Source organism: Heterocephalus glaber, unplaced genomic scaffold (genome assembly GCF_053883595.1).
Source record: "Heterocephalus glaber isolate CG9 unplaced genomic scaffold, H.glaber_assembly_v1.0 deba00001457, whole genome shotgun sequence".
Taxonomy (NCBI): domain Eukaryota; kingdom Metazoa; phylum Chordata; class Mammalia; order Rodentia; family Bathyergidae; genus Heterocephalus; species Heterocephalus glaber.
Window position 1 is genome coordinate 39,382,098 of NW_028258305.1, and position 25,096 is coordinate 39,407,193.

At 47.3% G+C, this 25,096-nt stretch overlaps 1 protein-coding gene across 6 annotated transcripts in view; it reads right to left on the minus strand.

Moving 5' to 3' along the window:
• Positions 1-25,096, minus strand: part of Plb1 (phospholipase B1) — a 134,546-nt gene that overhangs the window by 45,136 nt on the left and 64,314 nt on the right. For 5 of the 6 annotated variants that reach the window (XR_015453213.1, XM_087216507.1, XM_021253651.2 and 2 more), the window contains 15 exons: positions 24,280-24,353; positions 22,697-22,740; positions 17,033-17,141; positions 16,266-16,317; positions 14,717-14,797; positions 12,848-12,913; positions 12,481-12,581; positions 10,112-10,193; positions 6,743-6,847; positions 6,529-6,624; positions 6,310-6,381; positions 5,168-5,206; positions 4,726-4,786; positions 4,371-4,429; positions 3,872-3,945 (listed from right to left, as the gene is read on the minus strand). Coding sequence is in view for 5 of the 6 variants with exons in the window: in XM_087216507.1 (XP_087072633.1) it covers positions 3,872-3,945; positions 4,371-4,429; positions 4,726-4,786; positions 5,168-5,206; positions 6,310-6,381; positions 6,529-6,624; positions 6,743-6,847; positions 10,112-10,193; positions 12,481-12,581; positions 12,848-12,913; positions 14,717-14,797; positions 16,266-16,317; positions 17,033-17,141; positions 22,697-22,740; positions 24,280-24,353 (1,115 nt within the window). In the remaining variant the exon portion in view is untranslated. The remainder of the gene's footprint in view (positions 1-3,871; positions 3,946-4,370; positions 4,430-4,725; positions 4,787-5,167; positions 5,207-6,309; positions 6,382-6,528; positions 6,625-6,742; positions 6,848-10,111; positions 10,194-12,480; positions 12,582-12,847; positions 12,914-14,716; positions 14,798-16,265; positions 16,318-17,032; positions 17,142-22,696; positions 22,741-24,279; positions 24,354-25,096) is intronic. The other variant, XM_021253650.2, reaches the window with a different exon arrangement.

Genomic DNA, 25,096 nt, shown 5'->3' on the forward strand with positions numbered 1-25,096 from the left:
AGCAAGCCAGCCAGCGAGGGAGAGAGAGATGGAGTCAATAGTCAATACACAAGCTTTACAACAAGGCCACCCCGCCCTTCTCAGGGCCAACAGGCACCTGCAAGGGGAGGCAGACCCACCTCTTGGTATCTGAGAGATCCTGAGAAAATTTTAAATTCACCTGTGGATTGGTTCCCTCCCACAAATCCAGAATTTGAAGGTAGGAAAAGCTTTTTCTTTTCTTGACCACATCAGGAAGGAGAGCACTTAGTCAGAATATACTGTGTGCTCAGCATGGAGTAGATTCTCTACTGGTTCTCATCTCCTCACAAGTGTATGAGGTAGATGTGACTTTCTCCATTTTACAGAGTAGAAAACTGAGCGGCATAGAGATTAGCTAAATTGCTGAGAGTAACTAGGACCCAGCCTGAGTGGGAATCCTTTAGAACCTAAACTCTTCTCTGGACAGCGTCAGGTCAATTCTGCTGGAGGGTTCAGAGGACAGCCCTCTCCCTGCCTTCCAGCGCTTGCTATAATTTCATCTGACCTAACCTCAGATGTTCTAAAAGACTCCTTTTCCTTTCATATGTTTAAGTTGAACACGACATATAAGAGGCCAGAAGAGAAGTATTGTCTATTTTAACAAAACTCGACATTCAGATGTATTGTATTTACTGTCATTTTGCTTCTGGGCCTCTCTCCTCAATCCCAGCATCTTATTCCAGGCCAGTTGATTTTCAGAACATAGCTTTAGCACTCATCTCAGTGGCAGAGACTTCTAAAGGATGGCCGTGAATCAGTCCTAGCTGTTCTTCATTCAAGGAATGCTCAGAATGAAGTGGACTGTTTCTTGTACCAGGCTAGTTGGAGGCTTCATCGGAGGCTGAGAAGCACCCCAGGTCGTAGAGAAAAGGCAGCTAGGTTAGCCCTGCTCTTCTGCCCACTCAGTTCTCTGGCCCACTGCCCAGCCTCATCTGAACCTAAAGGGGCCAGTTGTTGTACATATGCTCATGGTTCCAATTATTTTCCAACTCTGCACAAAGCTGCCACTTCAGCTGCTTCCTGATTCTTTCTCTGGACCAAAGGTACCAAACAGGAGCATTTTACATTTGGGAAAAAAAAAAAAAAAATCCCTATATCACTTCTAATCATTGCCTTCCAACTCTGCCTTCTTTTCCCCTTCAACAAAGAGTACTAGGATTTCTGTTTTAAAGGTATCTTGGTGCTAAAAGAAGTAGGTGTCGGACCAAGCCCAACAGTCTAGGAGAATCTCTCCCTGATGCCATTTTAGAGTGAAAATGTCTAGGAGAAAAAAGATTATACAGATTAATAGGGAGGAACAAAACAATTTTAGTCACCATCCTGATCAGAGCTACGAAAACACGAAAGAAAACAGATCGTGTCAAAACAGACCCATGCTAGTATACGTCAGACCCTTCGATGAACTTAATGTGCATGACACTCTGAGCTTAGTGGCTGGGCCTTGTTCGTCTGTTGTCACCCACAGAAAAATAGAGGAGGTGCTCGGTAATATTTGTTGAAGGAGCTTCAGTAATGTGAGATGGAAGTCTCAATTAAAAGCACAAAGAAATATATCTTCTGGTCGGTAAGTAGATGTTTTATTTTGGTCCACTGAATGTTGTCCACACAAGACAACATATTTCAGTGGGAGAAAAGACTGTGGTCTAAAGACCTCTGCCTGCCTCACTGGTGAGCTGGACAAAGCTGGAACCATCCACTGTGCATGATCTCACAGGCCTAGAGGCCTTGGAAATATTCACATCTGCTCTGTTTCCTTGGGAAAAGAGGGCCCAAACTGGGCTCTTAATTTACCAGGAGCCATTAATTGACTAGTATTTCCAATCTAGAAGCACGGATGGCTCCAAAGCATTCATTGCTTTACTCAGACCAGGTTACTACATGGCCTTTTCCCAGGAGATATGAATAGGTATGATAAACAAAGAATTCTGGAATTCAGGGAAATGCCAGCTTAGACATAAAATGAAAACATTTCAATGCAGCACTTCTCAGAGCCTTTATTATGCTAATATTCATGTAAATTGCCCCAAAGAAAGAGTGTAGCCTGTAGTGTTTCCCCCCAAACACAAAGGATTTCCTCCTCTTGGATGGAATTAATGTTCTACAGAACACACTTTGAGAAACTAGTTTCTACCACAACTCAAACCATCCCTGACCAAGCTCTGACCTAGAGTTTCCATCCTTAACACAGGTGCATTTAGGGGTAGATATGTGAAACTTCAGGACAAATACAAAGTTTAAAGGAAAAGCAGCCATGAGACAGTGCTGAAGCTAGAACTAGAAAATTCAGACATTTCCCTGGAGGGAACAGAGCAATGGCTAGATTGTTGCACAGCCGCAGACAGAAACTTTAAACAGGAGAAGGCCTTTGTACAGTATTAGGGTTCTAGGAGCCCAGCCAGGTGAACAGCCTGGGAAGCTGGGCCAACCACTTCACTTTTCCGGGGGTCGCTTACCTATCTCGTGTGGTTTGTCTGTTTCACTTTCTCTTTCCCCACATTAGGACGGGAGGTCACTGCCTTCCTTAGCTGAGACCATGTGCAACCGCCACAACTGGTGCTTTTCCTAACTTGGAACAGGCTCCGTTTTCTTTCTCTCCCTCTGGCCTTTCTTTTCCTGGTAGCCTCACAACACTGGGTGAGCGGGCAGTGGCCCAGGCTCTGCTGTGTTCTGTGCAGTCCACTAGGGCCACTGGCCTGGCTGAAGGCGTGGTAGAAATTTCGGGACCTCAGGGCAGGAGGTATTGACCTGGGCTCTCGGGGAGGGGAGCATGCCCTATGCTAAGGGCATCACAGGTCCTTCCCTTGGTGGCAACAGGCTTTGTGATGATGTTTCTCTCCTGCCCCAAAAGCTTCTCTCTTTCTCTCTCTGGGACTCTCCTCATCTCTGGCTGAGGAACCATCACAGACCCGCTCATTCCCTCTGTTTCCTCTCACTTTCTTGGGGGAGATCTTTAAATTAGCTCCCCAAAGAACAGGCAGGCAACAAATGTGTTCCTGTGCCACCCACTGCTCATTTTGGGGCTCACTGCCCTCTCGTGGCTGCCTTCGGCCTAATTGTTTTCCCAGGTAAAATCTGAGCTACTCACCAATTGCTCTGAAGCATTCATCAACACACATTTTATTTGGAAAGAAAGAAATGCAAGAATACCCACAACCAGCTGCTCGCCCGACACTGAGCTTTTCTACTTCTGCATCCGGACTGCCCTTTCCTACCTCTTCTACTTGTCTGATGGCAAATCTTTCAAGGGCTGCTGGGTACCACCTTCCCTGGGAAGCCTTCTGTCCTGGAAGGCTTGTCATTCCCTCTTCTCTAGCCTTGTAGTGCTCAGGCACCTTTTATTTCTAAAGAGCACTTGCCAATTGAGCATATGCCTTACATAGAGTGCCTTCACCCACGCTTAACATTATGCCAGTACAGGGGAGGGGATCAGGGGTCCCCGTCGATTTGTCTTTGTCATTTCCCCCTGAAGTGCATGTCGGGTTTTGGCAGTTTTCTGTACAGATGTGTTCATGTACATAGAAACAGAGGTGTGACTACAGAACAACATGAATAGATACACACAGACAGATGTAGGAGCATCTACACATGCATACAGACATGCGAGTGGGCAGGTGAAGACTCAGGGCTTTGGTGTTTTTCGGGTACATTTCATGTTGGATTTGCTGACCAAGGAGGCTGATAAGAACCTTGGTTTATTTTTTCTGTATAATTTAAAAATAAAAAGATTATCAACAGTGAAATAGCCTCTCCATCCACCAAATGTTCATATTTTACAGCAATGAAAGCCCCTTCTTTGGACCCCCATCTCTAGGGTGAGCCCTGGGGGGAGGAGGTCAAGGGTTAACATTACCTGTATGACAGCCCCCGATACTGTGTGGTGATATCAGGGAGGTCACCTGGTTTGGAGCCGATTCCACTGCCGGCCTTTGAAAACATATCACAGGAAAATTAGCAAGTTCAAGAAAAAGGGGACTGTGGCAGGGCAGGGCAGGGCTCCTAAAGAGGTAGTTTCCAGTATGCTCAGCACAGAAGGAGCAAAGCATGAGAGAAGGAGACACGGGCTCACCTCTGCGACTCTCCCTCCAGCCATGTCCCTGCCCTGCCTATGGCCACCTCCTGACCGAACCAGGGACAAGCCCTGTGATTCCCATGGGGCAATTTTGGGGCCAACTTGGAGCACAGTTGTTCAGACTGTTTTGAAAACTCTCAAGTGCTTTACAAATCGAAGAGAGTGTTAATATCACCAGCACTTTGTTCCTTGTTTCTTTATGAAAGAAGTGTTCATCGGAGGGCAGGGATCTAGAATGGCCAAGCCATGCCCAACCCACCCGGGGCCCAAGCGTCCTTACAGTCAGAGAATCCCCTAGAGCAGCCACAACGCGGATATCTGCAGGTCTCAGGGCATGCACTGGAAAGGTAAGGGAACAGGCTGGGTCTACAGGAAGGAGGCTGCGGTCAGAACTTAGCACTTTTTGCTTCAAGCAAGAAAGACTGGGCATCCATGCTCCCACAGGCACAGACATTATAATAGGAGAGGATGACAAACTAATCCTGGACCTAAGTTTGGCAGTTGGGGGGTGGGAGGTAGACAAATGGATCGAAGGAAAGGAGGGGGAAGGAAGGTCTCACCAGATTGCTCACCAATCCGCTCCATGGTGTAAGTGCTTGCGGAGCTATGGGCTCTACTGTGTCACAGGGCCTTACCTGAAGTGGGAGGTGAGGCAGAAGGGGTCCTCTCCTTGCACGACAGCCTTGTCCCATGGCTCTAAGAACATAGAATGAATCCCAAAATCACAGAGTTAGAAGGGGCCAGAGAGGCTGGCTGGGCATCAGATCCACCCAAAGGGCTTTAAAACATACAGATTTCTGATCTCAAAGTCGCCCTAGGTGATTTTGAGTATCAGCAGCCAGGTTGAGCTCTGTGAATCTAGTCCAGACAATTCCTTTACCCAGTGTAAGACTCAAGGCTTCAACAAATGACCCCAACCCATACCACCCTCCGCTCCTGCCCCAGTTTGGTAGAGAGGAAGGTTCTCCTCAGTCTGCCTGGACGGCGCTGTGGTTTGAATGGCTGAGGAGCTTATTCTGCCTTCTGAAAGTACAGGTGGGTGAATGATCTTTGTAAAAGGGAGCAATTAGCAGATACCTCTATGCTGTTCTTGTAGGTTCTCAGGAACGGGGAGACCTGTGGGCAGAGGGAGTGAGTAGTGGCAGCACATGCAGCTTGCTTCTCTGTTTACCAGCTTGCAACAAGTGCCAACGTGGACACACATCTCCCCTGGGCCTCGCTACTCCACAATCTGAGCCCAGTGCCTCCCATCCATGCTGACCATTAGAGGCTCTCGTTCAGAATGCACGGGGCCTTCTCTAGACGAAGACTTAGAGTAACCCTTTAAATGGCTCCCAGCAACATGTGTGTCTCCCTGCCTCCACCAGCCCCCATGGCTGACACCCCGTTGCCTCTTTTTCTCTACCCACTTCCTCCCAACAACAGTACTCCTCTTCCTGCTCATAAAAGCCCCAGCCTCCCCTTACTGGGCTTCTCTGCTACTCCACACCCACTCCACCCTGCAGCAGCCTGGGCCTCTTCTTGCTCAGGCAAGAAAAGTCAGATTTTGGTCTTGCCCTGTTCAAGCCTTAGCATGTGATTCCCAGTAGCAGGCCTGGAACCCTTCTGGATATGGAGCGAATTATAGGGGTATGGGCAGCAGCCATAGAGCCCCAAGAATCCTTCTAACAATTTATGGATGAAAACAGGGGTCTTGTTCTGCTTTTCTAGCTCCCACTTCCAATTTAGCACCCTTCCCTCCACCCTCTCTCCAGCCAGGTGGCATTCTAGGTCTCCGTTCCTCCCTCCTCCCAGATTGTGGTGGAGGCAGTGGCTGTGTGCATGCAGGCTATCCTTGGGTCCCAGCTGCCCTTGAAGTTCTCCCCTGTTCTCAGTCTTCAAAATGAGAGCTGGCTGTGACTGCCATGTTTTTCCTGTCTGCCTGAGAAAATGGTGCCCATCTTGGACTGTGCTCGGAAGCCCTGCAATGCAGAGACCAGGAGCACTGCAGGGACCAGGAGCACTGCAGGGCCTCCAGCGCCTGGGGTCTTCAACCCTCTCAGTTCAACTGGAAGGGGCATCATGCATGTTGACCTGGAATATTGAATGGTGTGGGTCCGTGGACAGAGCAGGGCTGGGGCGAGGCCCTGGGGTGAAATGAACTGAGAAGCCTAGAGAGCATTGGAACCTGAAGAAGACACGGTTCATAGAGTGCTGCAGGGACACACATCTCATCCTACCTCATTTGGACAAACGATGTCGATCTTGATTTCAAAATTATGTTGTGTTGCCTTCTGGCCAACGGGTTCCAGCTAAACCAAGAAGCAAGAGGATGGAGAATGAGAAAGAGGTGGCCAGAGTGGAAAGGTCAGAGTCCAGGATGGGGGTGTAGGAGGGAGGGAGGAGCAAAAGCAATGGGACTTGGAGGGAAGAGGATGTTCCTTCCTTAGCCAACGTACCATGTTTTTCCAGAGGGCGCTAGCTGCGCGGGCATGAGTCTTGCTGCTGAAGTGGAAACAGTCAGGGGCGAAGAAAGACTTGTCAGGAAAGCCCTTCTGGTCACCAGCAGAAAAAGAGAGGCAGTTACAGAGATGTCGCCTGGCACAACAGATGCTTGGAACAGCTGGGCACCACCTGTGGGCTCCGCTCGTCTGTAATGGGGACTTTCTTTACCGAGGTCTTTGGTATGTTCACTTTTTCAAATAATGGCTGCACAACCACTGTAAAGTCTTCTCTTGTGTCATATCGTCCACTCTCAATCAGTTGGTCAGTCCCCTCCTGCAGGAGGAGAAGGGAATAGGGATCAGGGGTCCTCTCTGAATCTACTTCATCCTTGCTCTATCTCTTCTTTGCACAGAATTAAACAGAATCTGGCTGTTGGATGCATCAACCTTCAGCAAAATCGCAAGTGCCCAAGAGCCAGCAAGTTTTTGATCAGCCCTAAACAGCCCCTGGCTCACACCTTTGCTGTATTTGCATATATTTGATTTAGGATGTAGAAAAGGGAAGGCAAGAATAATCTAAATCTAGTAGCTTGACCACTTCCTCCCTTTTAAAGCTATTCTGATTAAAGACTTGAGGGGTTGGTATTTGATTAAGTGGCATTTTGGATAATCCTTGTATTTATTTCTGTCCTACATTTGTTCAGAAAAATCAAAGGCAAGTCAACAACAACGATGTATTATATTACTTGTGCAGTGTGTGTGTACGCACGAGTGGACATCTGTGCATCTTTGAGGCTCTCGGATGTATCTAGGAGGGTAACAGCTATAATCCTCCCGGCTTCTGCTTGGGCTTAGTTCTAGGAAAACCAGTTACCCTAGTTCTGATGGTCACGCCTATCAGACTCTGTCATTTCACTCTCACTAGAGTTTCCAGCATTTGGGAGAGAGAAGTCAGGCTCATGTAGCTGGGAACATTAGTGTGGTCATCTCAAAAGTCACATGCACTGTCTTTTCCCAGGGTCAGCCAGGAGGAGAGCCCCAGTGACAGAGAAGCCTCGTGTCTGACCTCCTGGGCCAGCCTCTTCCATTACAGGCATAGCCCTGAGTAGGACGAGAGAGAAGGAAAGGAACATTTCAAAACAAGAGACTTCCAGAAGGTACAATATTGCTAACTAGCTGTGTGACTTTCAGCAAGCCCTTTTGCTCTCTGGACCCCCATTTCCTCAGCTGAAAATAAAGAATGTTAGCCAAAGCCTGGACTATCTCTTGAGCCCCTTCCAATGCTACTAGTTCTCCTGGGGTCAGCCACAATGGCTCACAGTGGAGCAATGGAAAGAAATATGGTGTAGAGACCCTGGCATTTGGTAAGAGCTAAATAAATGAGTGTGGTTATTAATAGCAAAGATCATCTTCAGGGAAAGTGATGAGAACCAGAACTTCTGCAGGGAGAAGGGAATGAGATGGTCCTGAGAGGGGAAGATGGCTTCATGAGACTGATCTGTGAGTGTCTCCAGGACACCAGATCTTGGTCTCAGTGGTGACCAAGTTCAGATGTGGGAACAGGTCACCTCTCTGTTGGTGAGTGCTGGAGAATCCAGTCATTTTGCTCTATCTGTGGGAGATTGTTTCCAGGACCCCCGTGGATGCCAGAATGCATGGAAGCTCAAGTCTCTGATGTAAAACTGGCATAGTAATTGCACATAAGCTACATGCACCTTCCCTATACTTTACACCACCTCTAGTTTGCTCAGAATATGAAAAACAATATAAATACTATGGAAATAGTTGCTGTGCTATATTGTTTAAGGAATAACAATAAGGAAAAGTGTCTCCCAAACAGATACATTTTTCTCCCCAAATATTTTCCTTCTGTGGTTGCCTGAATTTGCACAGATGGAACCCACAGATCTGGAGGGGCAACTGCATTTCCTCTCCTTGTAGGCTGCTCAGTATCTGAATCCACTTCCTATGTCTGAAGACCTCCACTGTAGGAAGAACAACCTGCCTCTTCATGGAGAAGCTGGAAAAGACCACTCGCTCTCCCGACCTTTGTAACTGTGGTATGGGCCCATGAAGGGGCTCTCCATCCATGCCCACCTTGGGGACAGACAGAGTCCATTCTGCTGATGAAGGATGCTGTCTCCAGTTCTTAGAAGCAGCAGTGATAGTGCTTTCCACGATGCCTCCTCTGGTTAAGGTCTCTGGGCTGATGTTGAATCTTATGGCTCAGCCCCTAGGAACCTCTGACTCTGATTCCTGGTGGCTCAGCCTCCAACCCTAGCTAGCTCTCTAGCTCTTCTGAGACTCTGCTTAGATACGATGTCTCTTTAAATTACCCACCAAGCACCCTGCCCAGCACAGGGCTGCTCTCCTGGCCATAACCTCAGCTTCTTTCCTCTCCTGATTCGGGGTGTGCACTTCCTCACCACTGTGACAGGGGCCTGCACCCAGCAGAAGGAAGCACTGCTGGGGAGTCACCAGGGGGCTGGTCAGTGGTGACAGGATGATAAATAAAGGTTCATTTCTCTGAGTCCCTGACACACCCAGCCAGTATGGCTGCCTCCAGAGGAGTTTGCAGGGAAGTGCTCTATCCTTGGAGGCCATGGGTTTTTGAAGGATGGATTACCTCTGTAAGCTGCTTGCAGGCCACTCTGAAAGGAAGGCCACTGTTGTGCCCTTTGAGTGATTGGACGATTGTTTTGGGGGAAACTCAAGATGGTCTAGGCAATCAGCTGCCTGGTCAGCTTTGACAGTGGAAGGACTAACACACAACCCACAAGACAGGCCGGCTGTTGGCGCTCCTGCTTGTGCACTGCAGGGACAGCTGTTCCTGGGAGGGGGTGAAGAGGGAGGGCTTGTCTCCCCTGGGAGCTTCAAGACCCTCTAGGGAGGAGGTATTGCAGCCTCAGTTTCCCACCTAGGAGCTGGAAGCTAAGACAGATCCACACCAAGATTTCTTCCCTTGATACCTGTCATGCCTTGTGGCTAGATGCCCCCCAGAGCCTCATGTGGTCATAGATGGGGCTTTTCAGAGGTGGCTGGATCTAGGGTGTGTGATGCTGGGATTATTAAGGGTGTGAGTGCTACCCGGCCTAAGGGTGGGTAACCTAGATAAACTACAAGGGCCAGAAAGACAGGTGCTGTTGTTGTTGCTTGTAGCTTGCTGCTTGCAGCCTTCTGCCTGCTGCTCTGGGATGCTCCTCTTCGGTGCCACCCCACCTTGGAGCCAGCCAACTATGAACGGAAACCTCCACACACTGTGAGCTAAATAAACCTTTCCTCCTTTAACTTTGGGAGTCAGATATTGTGTCTCAGGAGTGAGGAAAGTAACTAAGACAATATCCACTTATCTATGACAAGTGGCAGCATTTGTTTTCCCATAAAGCTGGGAATGGAGATTTAGTGAAGCGGGTCTTGTGGTTTGATTGCAGCCTCACTCAGATTAGCTGAGCTGCAGCCTGGCTCCCTCTTGGGTGGCCTTACACTGACCCACTGCTCAGCGGTCACCGCCCACCCAGGTGGGGTTAAGTCCCTCAGCATTGCCTCATTCTGCGAACCCATGGCAGCGCTCTGCCAGCCAAGAACCCCTCCAGCTTACCTGATACTTCTTGTTCACATCAATGAGGGAGTCAAGTTCTGCTGAGTTATCAGCAGGCTTCAGGACACAGGGACACACAGACCTACAGAGAAAACCAGAAGGTGCCCCAAACCCAGGATCAGTGATGCAGAAACATGGCTCAAGACTCCGAATCAGTTTATTTTTGGTTGGAAGCATCAGGAATCTGTGCCTAGTGCCTAACCTGTGGATTGGGCCAGTGGAGGTGGAAGAGAGTGTCCCTGACCTGGATTTGCTCTTGGAAATGAGACAGCTACTTCTCATCGGTACGCGGACAAGTGACTTTCCAGAGCTGGCTCACCTTGGGACCGTCTGTGGATGGTGCTGTGCACCACTGTGTGATACACACCGAACAGCAACTGCAGCACCTACTGTGATAAGAGCTTTGTGGGCTACCACCTGTTTAATCTACATTACTATCCTAGAAGTTGAATTATCATTGTCCCCATGTTATAGAGAAGGCCACTGAGGCTTAGAGTGGGTAAGTCTTCCTCAGGATCACACAGCCATATGTATGCTGAGTGTGAGAGGGGGGAATTAAGCTGAGTCCCTCTGGCTCTGGACCCGAGAATTTTCGCTGTTGTTATTGCCACAATGGGGATTAAGCCCAGGGTCTTGGCACTGAGTACATCCCCAGGTGTTTTAAATTTTTTGAGGGGTGGGGACAGGATCTCACTGAACTGTTGAGTTCCCCAGCCTGAGCTTCAACTTGATATCCTCCTGCCTGTCTCCCAGCAGCTAGGATTATAAATATGCACCACTATGCCCAGCTAAACTTGAGCCCTACACCTCTATACTAAACTGCTTCCATCTGCCTGCAGCTCTGCTCCATCATCTGCCAACTCTGGGGTTTTGGTTGGGAGGGCTACTGCTAAGGCAATAACAGTGCAGATGGCTCAGTGTAGACTCAGCGTCACCGATGACATCTCAGTCACCGAGACAGAACAGGAGAGAGGCAGGGAGTACAGAGCACTGGAGAGTCAAGGACAAGGTGACCTTGAATCCTTCTGACTCTGACCTCCAATGACTTGGCCATTTCAGGTCTTCAAGCAGAGCTGGTAAATGACTCTCTGAACCCTTATTTTAATGGTCTAAAACCCCCAGAGAACTGGGGACTTTTTGGAGAGCTGCTCTGAAATAGGATGAACACAGTCACCCTGTGTGGCCTACTGACTGCAGAAAGTGGGGCCAGCAGATGAGTCAGCAGTTGCAAATAGCATGCCTGACACCAGCTGTGTTAACAGGCGCATGTCACCGGCAGCCATCCTGCCTCCACTCTCAGCACTCTGGGGCTGGGGCTGGCGCTCTCTCACTGGCTCTCTCTCTCTCTCTCTCTCTCTCTCTCTCTCTCTCTGTGTGTGTGTGTGTGTGCACTCCAGGCCCCTAGGCAAGTTCTGGCGTGAACGGTTAGGGGATCTGCCAAAGTAGGCCTTACTTTCCAAGAGCAAGCCTGGCCCTTGTGAATTAGTCATTCAGTCAATCAGCAAGCAGGTGTGGAGCACCTACACTGTGCTAGCGGTGAGTCAGAGCTCCCAGGCAGTGGGGGATAATCACCATGTGGTAATGACTAATTACCACATGATGTGTCAAGGCTGGGGGGGGGCATTGCACTGCCACTGTGACCTGGGCAACGGTCCAGTGAGCTTGCAGGAAGGAATACTATGGAAACGGTCATGTTTTGATCATAAGGCAATTTTCTATGCTTTGGTTATATGGGCATCTTGCTCCTGACAGTCACAGAAGTGTCTGTGACAGCCGCCTTTGTTAGCTGTGGGGGCTGAGGGATGAAGACAGTCTCACAGGGCCTCACAGGGTGGTTGTTCTCTAGGAACTCTATTCTCTGGATCCTGCTGATTCTGACTTGGTCATCTTCTCCTTTAGGAAGTGACAATTGCCCTGTATTTGTGAATGTCCAGCCTGGAGCACACACACCAACCGGAGGCCCTGTCCATCTGGGGATAGTGGCACTCTGGACACATCATGAAGCAGATGTTTGTTCGTAGCAGCTTCAGTGTTCCTTGAGCCCTGCTCACGTGACCTGACTCCATCCTGATGTCTCCCTCTCCCTTCCCTGGAGGATGCAGTGGGGGTCACCCTTGACATCAGTAGCAGCGTTGGGTTCCACACACACCCTGAGGGCGGTCACTGAGGCCTCTACTGAGGTCAAAAGTCTTGGGATATCCCCACTATGACATTGCCCTGGTTTTTATCTGTGTTCTTATATCCTCTCTCTCTCTCTCTCTCTCTCTCTCTCTCTCTCTCTCTCTCACACACACACACACACACGCACACACGTCTGCTAAGGGTCCATGGCTCTCTGGGGATCAGGGAGAGAGAAGCTTCCATCTCACCTGAGGAACAACCGTGGGCAGATGACCCTATATGACTTGTATAACTCCCTCAGGTTAACGATCTGGAGCACCTTCACCATGTTCACAAATGCCCGAGGAACCTGTAAAAAGGCAGGATTGGGCAGCTGGAGCCTCTTAAGTGGGTCTGGGCCTTCTCCCCCTTCTAGGAAATCCAGGGATTTCCATCTGGGCCCATCTACTTCCTTCACCCCTTCCTTCTCCCTCCTCTCTGCTCCCCACTGACACTGCATTCAGACTGCTGGGGACCAGACAAAAGGGACCTGCCAGGGAGGCCTCAGAGGGACATCAAAGGCCCAAGCCAAAGGCCCGTGGAGCCTCTCAGAGACCATTTATCCCAGCCCCATACCTCAGCATGGAAGATGTCCAGAGCCTTCCTAATGTTGTCCGTGAAGTTGGAGGGGGAATAGCGGACCTGCGGAAGAGAAATGTCCCCTGAGCCCCATTCATCACCCGATCTCTCTACAACCAGGGCTGCTTCCTCTGTTGGCTCCTCCTCTTCCTGGATTTCAGTCAGAGTGGACAAGATTGGAAGAGAGGGTTTGTCCTTGGGGACTCCAGCCTTCACCCCAACTCCACATCCTCAGACTTGTCATGGCTGTGACCCTCAGGGATATGCTCTGTCTCTTGGATGGAGCTAGGGAAAGCTCTGTGTCTACATCAGATTAACTAGATCTGCAGCCTGAGCTAAAGGATGCCACATCCCCAGGCCCCACTAAAACAGGGGCAGGGCTGGTTGTTGGAACAGACATCTGAGAGCAGGGCCTGAGAATTCCTGCAGTGGTAACAGCTGGTCCTACAGCCTCAACACTTCTGCTTGGGGCCTCACATACTGGGGGCTATGTCCTAAGCAAGGGCCTTGAGACAGCAGGAGAAGCAGAAGGTCTTGTGGACATCCCAAGCATACATTTTAACTCTTATTTCTGTGGATCTTGATATTTGTGGCTTTTACATTTTATTACATGTTTCCAGTACACGAAGCTTACTTTCATCTCAAGAAGTCCACGTATATAACATATCTTTATTCTTTTTTACTTCCCTTTCACTCCTCACCATCTGTCGATGATCCCCTTTCCCCATTATAATTTTTTTTAGTTCTTGTTTGCAACATATATGTTTGTATTCATTGCAAGTAACTGGTACATGACACATCTGAAATCTCTGTACATCTCCCCCATTTCCCCTCCCCTCTCCCTCAGTCCCTTGGGGTCTTCCTAACTGCAAAAGATCTCTCTCCTGTTCCCTTTTATCAGTCTTTTATTTTGCTCTTCATTTGTACTTTGCATTACTCAAATGAGAGAAACCATATGGTATTTAAGTTTGTGTGTCTGATTTATTTCACTTTACATGCTTTCTAGATGTATCCATTTCCTATAAATGCCTCACATGTATCCTTCTTTATAGCCCAGTAGTATTCCATTGTGCATAAATACCACATGTTCTTTATCCACCCGTCTGTTGGTGGACATATAGGCTGCTTCCAGGATTTAGCTATTATGAAGTGTGCTATCAACATTGGCATGCATGACCCCTGTAACATGTTGCCTTCAAATCTCTTTAAAAAGTAGTGGACCTTTTTGTCTGACTGAAATCTAAATGAACAGGAAACAAACTCTGGGGCCTGAACCCCAGGACAGAGCCTGTGTTTCATTTGCCACTGCTCAGTGCTCAGAGCAGTGCCAGGCATAGCATGGGTGCAAGACTTGGTAGCACAGCCTGCAGGGTTTCTGGAGTTCAGAGACACTGGGGCTGCAGGAGGAAGCACAGGACCCACAGAGCTTCAGCCCTGACCCTGGGCTCCCATCAGCCCTGAATGACACAGCTCTGAACTTTGCCTTGATGCCTTCATAGGAAATCAACTTTCTCTTTCCAAGTGACAGCAAAGTTGGACATGGCACGCCCTGGAAAGAGGAGTTGTTGATCTGTGAGGACAGGCAAGATTTTCTAGATCACCGGAATGTTACCTCGATTTGTAGAGTGTTATAAGGCTCTCTTGATAGGAAACTTCAGCTGAGCAGTTTTATAACCAGCCCTGCCTACTGTAGCCTCTCTCCTGGGAGGTGAATGCCCTCCAGGTCTTGGGGTTAATCCCAGGCTGGCTCCAAGCCAAGCCGTGAGCCAAGTCCTCACCCAGCTGCCTGGCTCCATGAGCCAGCAACTGGGCCATGGAAAAGAAATCCTTCCCTGGGGGCTGCTCGATGAAGGCCTGGAGACCTACCGGGTCATTGCAGAAGTCACAGAGGTCATTGCCTCCTATGAACACGGTGATTATCTTCCAGTCCTCCTGAAAATTGATCCTCTGAAATGAACAGGAAACAAACAAGTAAGCGCCCTCTTGGGATCAAGTCAAGGAAAACACAAAGTGCTGAACACCGGACAGGTTAAGTCTTCACATGGCAGAGAGTGGAGTGAACGTTCCTATTTTCCATTGGTCAGTTCTGGGGTGCTGGGGTCGTAGATGCTAAATGGTTCACTAATTTTAGGTGGCCCTGGACTTCCACATAGCTCTGTCCACACACAGTGGCACACGGCTCACAGATTCCAACCAAACCGGTAGGAGCAGAGTTAGTGTCCTCTGAGCTTCGGGGGCCCCTTTCTAGCATGGCACGTGGGGGGGGGGGGGAAGGGATGCTGATGGTGATTCTGGCCCCGGCCCTGGCCCTGGGAGGGAAGGTTTGTTCTGAGAATCTCTAGAAATCTGGGATTCTCCTTTTGCCTTAAGGCCTTAAGGGCCATCCTCCAGAGGAGAGGGAACTCTGCAAACTCGGGTGGCTCAGCTGCCTGTGAACAGATCTGCTGGAGAGCTGGGGCAGAGTAACACGGCAGCACCAAGCACATGCTCTGAAAACACTGCGCCACCTCTGCCATCTGCCTCCTCCAAGAGGGATGGGGAAGCATCTGAAGTCACAGGGCCGGCGGGAGGGGTGCGGTCATACACATTCCATAGGCTGTGGCCACCGAGAGCTGTGGCCCTCACAGCCGCTTACGTCATCCCCGGCGTATATAACTTTGCTTCTCTGACTTACGCTTCCAAAAGAGGTGGAGGGAGAAAGATGGAAACAAAATTCAGAAAAGTTTGACACTAAAATGGAAATATTCTGAAACCTCTCAATAATAGACTGCACAACACATTCAATTACATATAAAAAAATAAATCCCCACCGGGGATTTAGCTCAGTGGTTCCAGTGCCTGCTTGGCAAGCGCAAGGTCCCGAGTTTGATCCCCGGTACCAAAAAATAAATAATAAATAAATAAATCCCAACCTCTCTCATTATTTTAGCCACCTGGGAACAACTGAAAAATCAAGTCTGCATTGCTAATCTGCTTCATTTGAGCAGCAGATGTTCTTCCAGATCCCAAGTCATACTTCTCTGTCTCCTTCCCTGGCCCTCCCGAGGGGACTGCCTGTCCCTTCTCTGGCCTATTCTCCCTCATAGTCTTCTTTATGTGACACGTGTCAGCTGTTTCTTAACCTTCGTTCTTCATGTCAGTCTCCTCATAAGCCCCCTAAGGACAGGACTGTGCTGTAGTTCCCCGTGTATTTCCAGCCCTAGCCCCAGCCCAGTGCCCGATTCATGTTCATTTGAACAGCTGGCTGGCTGACAGTCTGAACAAGTGAATGAGAACCCCGCCTCAGAGGTGCCTGCTAGAAACCTGGCCTGGCTCCCAGGTACCCCTCAGCCCTCAGCTGATCTTTTCTGCGTCCCTGAATTGCTCCCTCCCGCTTCCTGTCCTGGGAGTCCCTCCGTTATTGCTCCAGACTCACCTCGTCATTCTTCATGAGGTCCACCAGCCTCCTGGCCTGGTCAGCTAAATCCCTGCGATTGTACACAGGAAGAAGTTGGGTGAGAAGCAGGGACTGGGAGGAGAACTTAGCAGAAAGAATGGAAATCAGATCTGAGGGCGGGAGTCCTGCAGGAAAACAGGGCTGAAGGCCATGAGATGGGTCTCCTTCCCCATCCAGGCTCCACAGAGGAGGAGGAAGGTGGGGCTATGCCCGGGAAGGGGAGAGTCCTTCACATTCAAGGGGTGATGCTCATTGTGACTATTTTGTGGTTGAGACATTTGATGATCTCCTTTTCTTTCTTTTCCAAGTCAGGCTCATTCAAGGCAAACAGAAGTCTACATGCGCATGTCATGCACAGCTCAGCATGTGTCTTTTGACAGATGCCAGGAGCCCCCACCCCTCCCACTGTCAGGGTGACATGGTCGGGCAGGATGCACCTGACTTGGGCACTTAGTTGCCTCTTGCTAATTGTGGGAAGGTGACTGAAGTTCTCAGTTTAAAAAGACTGTGAGATAGAGAGACAAGTCTGCCTATTTTAGAGGGCCCTAGGGGTAGTAAATAAAACCAGGAAAGCAGCCCCCCCTGGAGTAAGAACCACTGCAGGTACTAGACAGTGTGGGTCTGAATTCTGGTTCTGCCACTGATCAGCTCTGAGGCCTTGGGTCATGAACCCCACTCTAGGCCACACACCTCCCTTTGACCACCCAAGGGCAGTGCTGTCCACCCCCCAGGGCGCCCTGGCTCACTCAGCGCGGTCTCCTGCCACAGCCTGGTTAAAGAAGGCTCCAGCATCGTTTTGTTTACCAGTGCCAGTGGAGAAGCCCTTCAGAGAGGGGTTGAATTCTCGGAGGATGTCTGGAAATATAAGGAAGAGACGTGATTAGCAGCTACCCTCAAGCAATCTTCAAGATCCTTTGATGAGTGTCCCTGGATGTTGGGGACAAAGCAGAGTCCCTATTCTTAGTCCACCCAGCATGGGAATAAAATGTTTAGTAGGCTGATGCCTAACCACATGGGCAGCATACAGTAGGTGCCTAATAAATTGCTACTGAATAAAATGCGATTTTTCTCATGCATTTTGGCCTTTTTCTAAATATATAAAGCTGTATTCAGATATAATTCACACCCTAAGTACACCAATTTAAAAGTATACAACTTGATAGCTTTTAAGTATATTCTTACCCATGCAACCATCACCACGGTCATATTTATTTTTAATTTTTATTCTCTTTTTCTTTGCTGTGTTGGAGATTGAACCCATGGCCTTACCTGAGCTACATCCACAGTCCCTCTTTTTTAAATTTTGAGACAGGATCTTGGAACCTGTTAAATTGCCCAGGCTGGGTTCAAAGTCCTGCCTCAACCTCCCAGAGTGCTGGGATTACAGGTGTGTGGTACCACACCCAGCGCGTGGTCACCTTTACCCATCCTTTTCTCCCAGAAGAATCCTATCCCCATTAGCAGTCAGTCCACATTCTTGTCACTTACCTTCTGCCTCTAAAGATTTATTTAGTCTGGACATTTTACATAAAGGAGATCAGACAAATATGCTTTTGTTGTGACTGGTAGCTTTCACTTAGCATGTTTTCAAGTTCACTCATGTTTACTGCATACATTAGTATTTCATTTCCTTTCATCGCTCAATAATACAGTCTACTGTACAGATACGCCACATTTTATTTATCCATTCTTCAGCTGATAGTCATTGGGGTTGTTTCTACTTTTTGGAAATTATGAATAATGGTGCTATGAATATTTGTGTGCAAGTTTTTATGTGGATTTCTTTTGGATATATACATAATAGTAGAATTGCTGGATCACATGGTAACTCTTATGAGCTCTTTCAAGAGCTGTTAAGCCTTTCTCCCGAGACAGCAGTACCATTTCACATTCCCCCTAGCCGGGTAGGAGCGCATCCTCACCGGCACTTGTTATTATTATCTGTCTTGTTATTAGTAGTGATTGTGAAGAAGTATCTCATTGTGGCTTCCATTTGTGCTAATGGTTACTGAAGTTCAGCATCTTTCGTATGCACACTGGCCATCTGTATGTCTTCTATGGAGAAATGTTATTCAGATCCTTCATTCATTTTTAATTATGTTGTCTTTTTACAATTCAGTTCTTTATAGTTTCTAGATACAAGTTTCTTATTAGATATATGATTAACTATATTTTCTTTCACTCTTTGGGCTGCTATTACTTTCCTGATGATATCCTTTAAAGCACCATATATCTTTTTTCTCCTTTTGTGTTTTTGGTAGCATGTCTAAAAAGTCTTTAACCAAGGTCGTGAAGATTTGTTCCTATGTTTTCTTCTAAGAGTTAGTTTTAGCTCTTACATTTAGGTCTCTGATCCATTTTCAATTAATTTTTGTCTATGGGATGAGGCAGGAACATAACTTTATTCTCTTGTATGTGACTGTCTGGTTGTCCCACTGGCTTTTGTTCAAGACTATTGTTTCCCCCATTGAATGGTTTTGGCCTCTTTGTTGAAAATGAGTCAACCATAAATATAAAGGGTCATTTTGGACTCTCAGTTCTATTTGATTGACCTCTATGTCTATCCTTATGCCAGGGACACATTATGTTGATTAATGTAGCTTTACAGTAAGCTTTGAAATTGGGAAGCATGAGTAGGAATCCTCTGAATTTGTTTTTCTTAAGATTGTTTTGTCTATCTGGGTTCCTTGAACTTCCTCATAAATTTTAGGGTTAGCTTACCAATTTTTGCTAAGAATCCAGATGTAATGAATCTGTATACTAATTTGGGACACACCACAATCTTATAAAAGTTAAATCTTCTGACCCACCATGTAGTCCAGGCTGGCCTCGAACTTGTGATCTCCTGCCTCAGTCTCCCAAGTGCTGGGATTAGAGATGTGAGCCACCACGTCTGGCATAAGTCTTTAATTTCTATTGACAATATTTTGTGATTTTAAGAATTTAAGTGATGTATTTTTTGTTAAATTTATTCCTAAGCATTTTATCATTCTGATGCCTTTATAAATGGAATTGTTTTCTTAATTTCATTTTCAGATCATTGTTAATGCATAGAAATACATTTTTAATATATTGATTATGAATTCTGTAAGTTTGTTGAATTTGGTTATTAGGTCTAATAATTTTAGTGGATTCATATATATATATATATATATATATATATATATAAAATCTCTTCAAGTGGAGGTAGCTTTATTCTTCTGTTGCTTTTTCTTCCAATGTTCTTGCCTAACTGCCATGACTAGACCCTCCAGGGTCCTGCTGAATAGCAGTGGGAAGAGCACCCAGCCTCGTCTTTCCACATCTCAGAGGAGGGGCAGTTATCCACCTTCCACCAGCAAATAAGTTAGCTGTGGGCTTGTAGCCAATGCTTCTTACCAGACTGAGGACTTTTTTTTTTCTGTTCCTACTCTATTGTGTGTTTTCACCTTGAAGCCGTATTAGATTTTATTAACTGCCTTTTCCGGTCCATTGAAATGATTGTGTGGTTTTTGTCCTTTATCCTACTTACATAGTATATAACATTAGTTGACTTTCATATTTTTAAACTTTGTATTCCTGGTCTAAGTCCCACTTGGTAATGGGGTACGATCTTTTTATATATTACTGGATTTAGTTTGATAGTATTTCTTTGAGGATTTTTGTGTCTATATTCACAAGAGATTAAACTGTAGTTTTCTTTTAGTATCAGGGTAAAACTCAGAATGAGTTGGGAAGTATTCCTTCTTATTTGGGGAGTTTGTGAAGGACTGGTAATTGGTACTCATGTTTGGTAGAAAAGCTTGGCTAGGGGAGGCTAGGAAGTTCTAAAATTACTAATTTAAACTCTTTATCATTATATATCTATTCCAGTCCTTCCATGTTACTGGGGATTGAAACCAGAGGAACATTGAGCTAAATCTCCAGCTCTTTTAACTTTTGAAATTTTGATACAGGATCTTCCTAAGTTTCTCACACTGGGCTTGAACTCATGATCCTGCCTCAGCCTACCAAGTAGCTGGGATTACAGGCATGTCCCATCATTCCCAGCTGTTTCTTATTGATTGCATTTCAGTGGTTCGTATCTTTTTAGGATCCATTTTGCCCATTTCATCTAAGTCGTTTCATTTATCAGCCTTTACCACACTGGATCTGTACTTGACTTTTCATTTATTCATTTCTACAACTTAGCTGATCTGTATAAACCCAAGGGCCTCACATACCCCTCAAAAAACATTTGTGAACTGAATTAGGAATAATTGGAATAGTAGGAATAAAATGAAGTTTAGACAGGCTAGGAAAATTGTTCAGCGTCAGAGAGCCACTGAGAATGGAACTGTAGGTTAGAACCCTGATGCCCCAGCTCCAACACAGGGCACTTTCCCCTGTCCCACAGTCTACCGGGGTGGGGAAGGGACAGGCTGGGTGGCAGCCAGGACTGTGGGGCCTCATCCCATCAAGCAGAATGCTCTCTGGGACCAAGCACTAGTGCTTAGCACAGGTGGGCTGGACTCATTCCTGTGAGCAGCACTAAGGGATTAAACATTTATCTGATGTTTTCAAAAGAATTGCAGAATCAGGGCTATCTGAAAATGGAACGGTTTGTCCTGGGAGGTCATAGATTCCCCATTACTGGAGGAATCGGCACTGGCAAGCCAGCTGTTTGGCAGGAATGTCATAGAAACGAACTCTACACTGGAGAGGGCGAGAACTTGCTGGTACATGTGGTGATCTCTGTCAAGAACATTCCATCCCCTTTCCCTACCTGATGGAATCCAGTGCTTGGAGCTTCTTTCCAGAAGACAGTGTTCCTAGTCTGCTTCCTTAACTTCCCTAAGCCTTACGCATGGCTACAATTACCATTTCTCAGGTCTGTGTTTAGTGAACCATGCCCCCAAAGAGACTTAAATGATGTCATCAGGGCATTGTTTTCTTTTCCAAGCAGCCAACACTGGATTAGATTGAACAGGGTGTTGGGCAGAGAGTCTGTTATGAGCTGTACATCCTCATAAATCTCGAACACATTTTCACATAGTTATCTCCCCCTGTATATTTGGCCCATCCAATCAAATGGTTTGCACATCTCTAAAAAAGAGTCTGAACAGTCACCACTCTCCAGGGCTAAGTGTGTCAGGGGCTCCACCTGAGGGTGACACTGTTTCAATCATTTGTAAATCACTATGGTGGAAGGTCTTCAGCCAGATGATTTCCAAACATCTTGTCTACAGTAATGGCCTAGAAACGAGAAGGCCCATATGCTAGGCCATCTCAAACCCAAGTTCATCACACACATAAAAGCATCCCAAACTATTTCTCAGCAACAGAGGAGCTTATTTATAGCCCTTGTGTGTAGAACTAGAAATAAAAAGGACAGGGAGTACTTGTGGCATAGAACTGTACCAATTTAAATACAACACCATTTGCCAATAACCAAAACATCAGAAAATGTTCAGTTGAATCAGTTCTGCCTATGTGGAGATTAAGCTTCCCTATCATCAAAGTCTTCGTGACTTAAAATTCAAATAATTTCTTAGCGCCGAAAGATATGCAAGAAAGGGATCCATATATACCAGAGAAGTTAATGAGAATGAGACCAACTAAATTCCTCTCACGGAAAACGACTAGCCAGAGATTTTAGGGGGAAAGAGTTCAACATGAACATTTATTGCAGTTGTATGTTAAGAATAAGCACTGAGATGTATGTGTACTGAAGAGAATAAAGAGACAAAGAGCCGGGGATGGTGGTACGTACCTGTAATCCCAGCTATTTGATAGGCCTCATGAGGAAGGCCAGCCTGAGTAATATTTCAAGTCCCTGTCTCAAATAAAATAACAAAAATAGCTAGGGATGTAGCTCAGTGTCCCTTGGGTTCAATCCCCAGTAATGGGGAAAAAAGTTTAATAAGACCAGACACTTCAGAGAATGTAGACGGGTTTAAAAAAAAAAAAAAAAATCCCAAGAGGTTCTTGCTGATCTGATTAAGGAAAATGTTGTGGACCCCCCAAATGTGGCTACTTTTGATAAACCTGAACAAGGTAACTTCATGGCTTGCAGCCGTGATGCACTGAACACAACGTCGTGCGCAGTGACGTCTAAGTAGCCCAGGTTTATAGAAGCCTCGCAGTTGTGTGCTCTGCTCAGAATGACAGGCAAAATCCTTTTCTTTTGTCGTGAATCTTTTTTAGTGACTTGCACTAAGATTCCATCTGAGCCCTTTCCCCGTCTTCCTTCGTTGGACAAGGACAATTTCTCTTAACAACAACACCAACACCAAAACCACTGCCCCCCACCCCACATCTAAGGCTTTAATCGGCTCAGGGGGCAGAGCCGGGTGCAGCCTCAGGGAAGCAGCGCCTCTTACTGCACGCAGCTGTGCCCTGCAGCCTGCGCTAGCGTGCGCGCACACCCAGGCGCCCCTGCGCGTACTCACTGGCCAGCGTGGTCACCGTGCTGATGTCCTGATCGCCGCCGCAGCTGTTTGGGGGAACCAAGAAAGAAAACGAAGCTTTAGAAAGTCAGCCATGGCAGAGCACCTCAGACACGATCAAGACCAATCTCTACCGACAGCCCAGGGCTCGCCCTTTCAGGATCATTTTGGTACAAAAACTGAAAAGCAAACCAAAATACAACCCCTTTCCCCTCTACCTGTACACTGGAACCTTCTAACAAAAGCAAAAACAACAACAAAAAAGGGTTTAAACTGTCATGGAGGTTTTGCTTTTCTTTTCCTCTGAACTATGCTCTTGGGGCAGGGGGAACTAAGTCCCTGCACTCTGCCTTCCAAAGCCCTTTGACCAGCCCCCTCCCAATTAGCCACTACAGCTGTACATTATTACTAGTAAGTAGTGAAAACAGTTTTTTAAAAAAATTCTTTTTGGCCTGCTCTTTCTCTTCCTGTTTGGCTAGGAAAAGCCATTTTCAAAAGGGCATCTTCTAGAGGGTTACCTGTCCCCCAGCCAATGCTAACACTCCAGAGAAACCAATGGTAAATGGGTTTCTAGGAGTGAAAATATTCAGCTGGAGCTGGCAGGAGCCTGCTTGTCCATATCCCTTTACTCTGTGCCACCCTGACTGGGAACACCTAAAACAGCGATGGCGAACCTTTTAGAGCTTTCACGAATAACCAACAGCTGGTTGCCGGCATGCGTGGCACAGGTTCACCACCACTGACCTAAAATGTTCAGGGTTTAACTCTGTGCTGCGACATGCGAGGAGATACCAGGATTCTACTCTCACTCAGGCTAAAGTTCTGTGAGATGGAGACACCACACAGCAGGCTGAGGAAACATCAAAGGTCCCCGAGTCAGCCTTTCAACACACTACTGAGCCCTGACCCCTGCAGCTTGGAGCAGCAGCTGGGTCATAACCGGAGCAGGAATTGGCCTGCATGAAGCAATACATGCATGATAGGACAGTTCGCTGGATTGGGGTCAGGAACCATCTGCTCTGCTTCCTGTTCTTTTAACACCAGGCTGTGTGACCTTGGACAGGTTACTTGCCCCCTCAGTCTTCTTCCTCTGTAAAATGAATGCCCTTCAATCATGGTGGCAGCTACCACTTAGATCTGCTTTGTGTTGGCCACTGGGGTAGGCACTTAAACTCTCTCTCATCCCCCATCAGTTCTTGGGCAGTATTATTTTCTCTGCATCCGAGATGAGGAGACAAGCTCAGAGAAACAAAGTAACTTGCCTAGGGTCACACAGAGCAGGCAGCTGGGGCTCAGAAACAACTCTGGTTCCGCAGGCCACAATAAGTTCATTGGGCCTCTGGCTCCTTGTGAGATTACAGAGGGTGAAATGGAAAGGAGAGAAGCACTTCCAACCCAAACATTCATGTACTTTCACCCCCAAACTCCTCCTGTTCAGCTCTCACCTCCTGCTTTGGAGAACACAATGGTTTGGGGAAGCTGATAAGTACCTTTCTCAAACTGAACCTGGAAGTTGATCATGGAAAAGAACTACCGGTCCCTTCCCTGCTGGAGGTATAGTTGTCTAGAAGGTTCAGGGATCTCACCTCCAGGATAGGCCTCGGTACTGAGTTAAGACGTCCAGGAGATTCCAGGACTTGGATCCGGCGCCATTACCTGCCTGAGAAGTAACAACAGCAGTGGGTTTGCCTGGTGTCCCTCCAGCCCCGCATCTGCCAGAAGATCCATGACCTTGTCCTGGGCAGGACCCTGTGGGTGCTCTCTAGAGTGCAGAATCTGTGCATAGAGATGACACCAACTCCACCTGAAAGGCCTCATCCCGCAGAGCCCTACCTGGACCAGGACCAAGACCAAGAGAAACCAGCAAGTGAGGGGCTCGAGAAACCAGGCTGTGGCAGGAATTTTCAAAAGAACTTATTTCATAGCCCCATGAAAAAGTTGTGATGTACATTATAAAAGGAAACATCTCATTATGTATTATATTGGTACAGCTTAAAAATAGGAATAACACGAAGTCCTGTGTAACTAGCATCCAGCTGAAGTGAGCAAAGGGTTTTTGCTTTGTTTTTGAGACAGGTTCTCACTATGTAGTCCAGGCTGGCCTGAACTTGACAGTTCTCCTGCCTCAGCCTCTGGAGTGCTGGGATTTTAGGTGCGCGCCACCACATCTGGCTCAAGTCATACTCTACAGGCATATGTCCCTTGCCTAACGCATGTTATTTCTATACAGAGCTATTTCAAAGGGTGTGCTGATGACTGCCCCCCACTAGCCAGCTGCGACTCCCACTTTATGGTGCCAGGTTCTCTTGCCACCTGCCAGGTGCATCACACTCAAAGGTGCTGCTTCCCCAGGAAGTCCAGAGCAGCTGTGTGGTTCTTGATGATTCCTTGTCCTGACAGCAT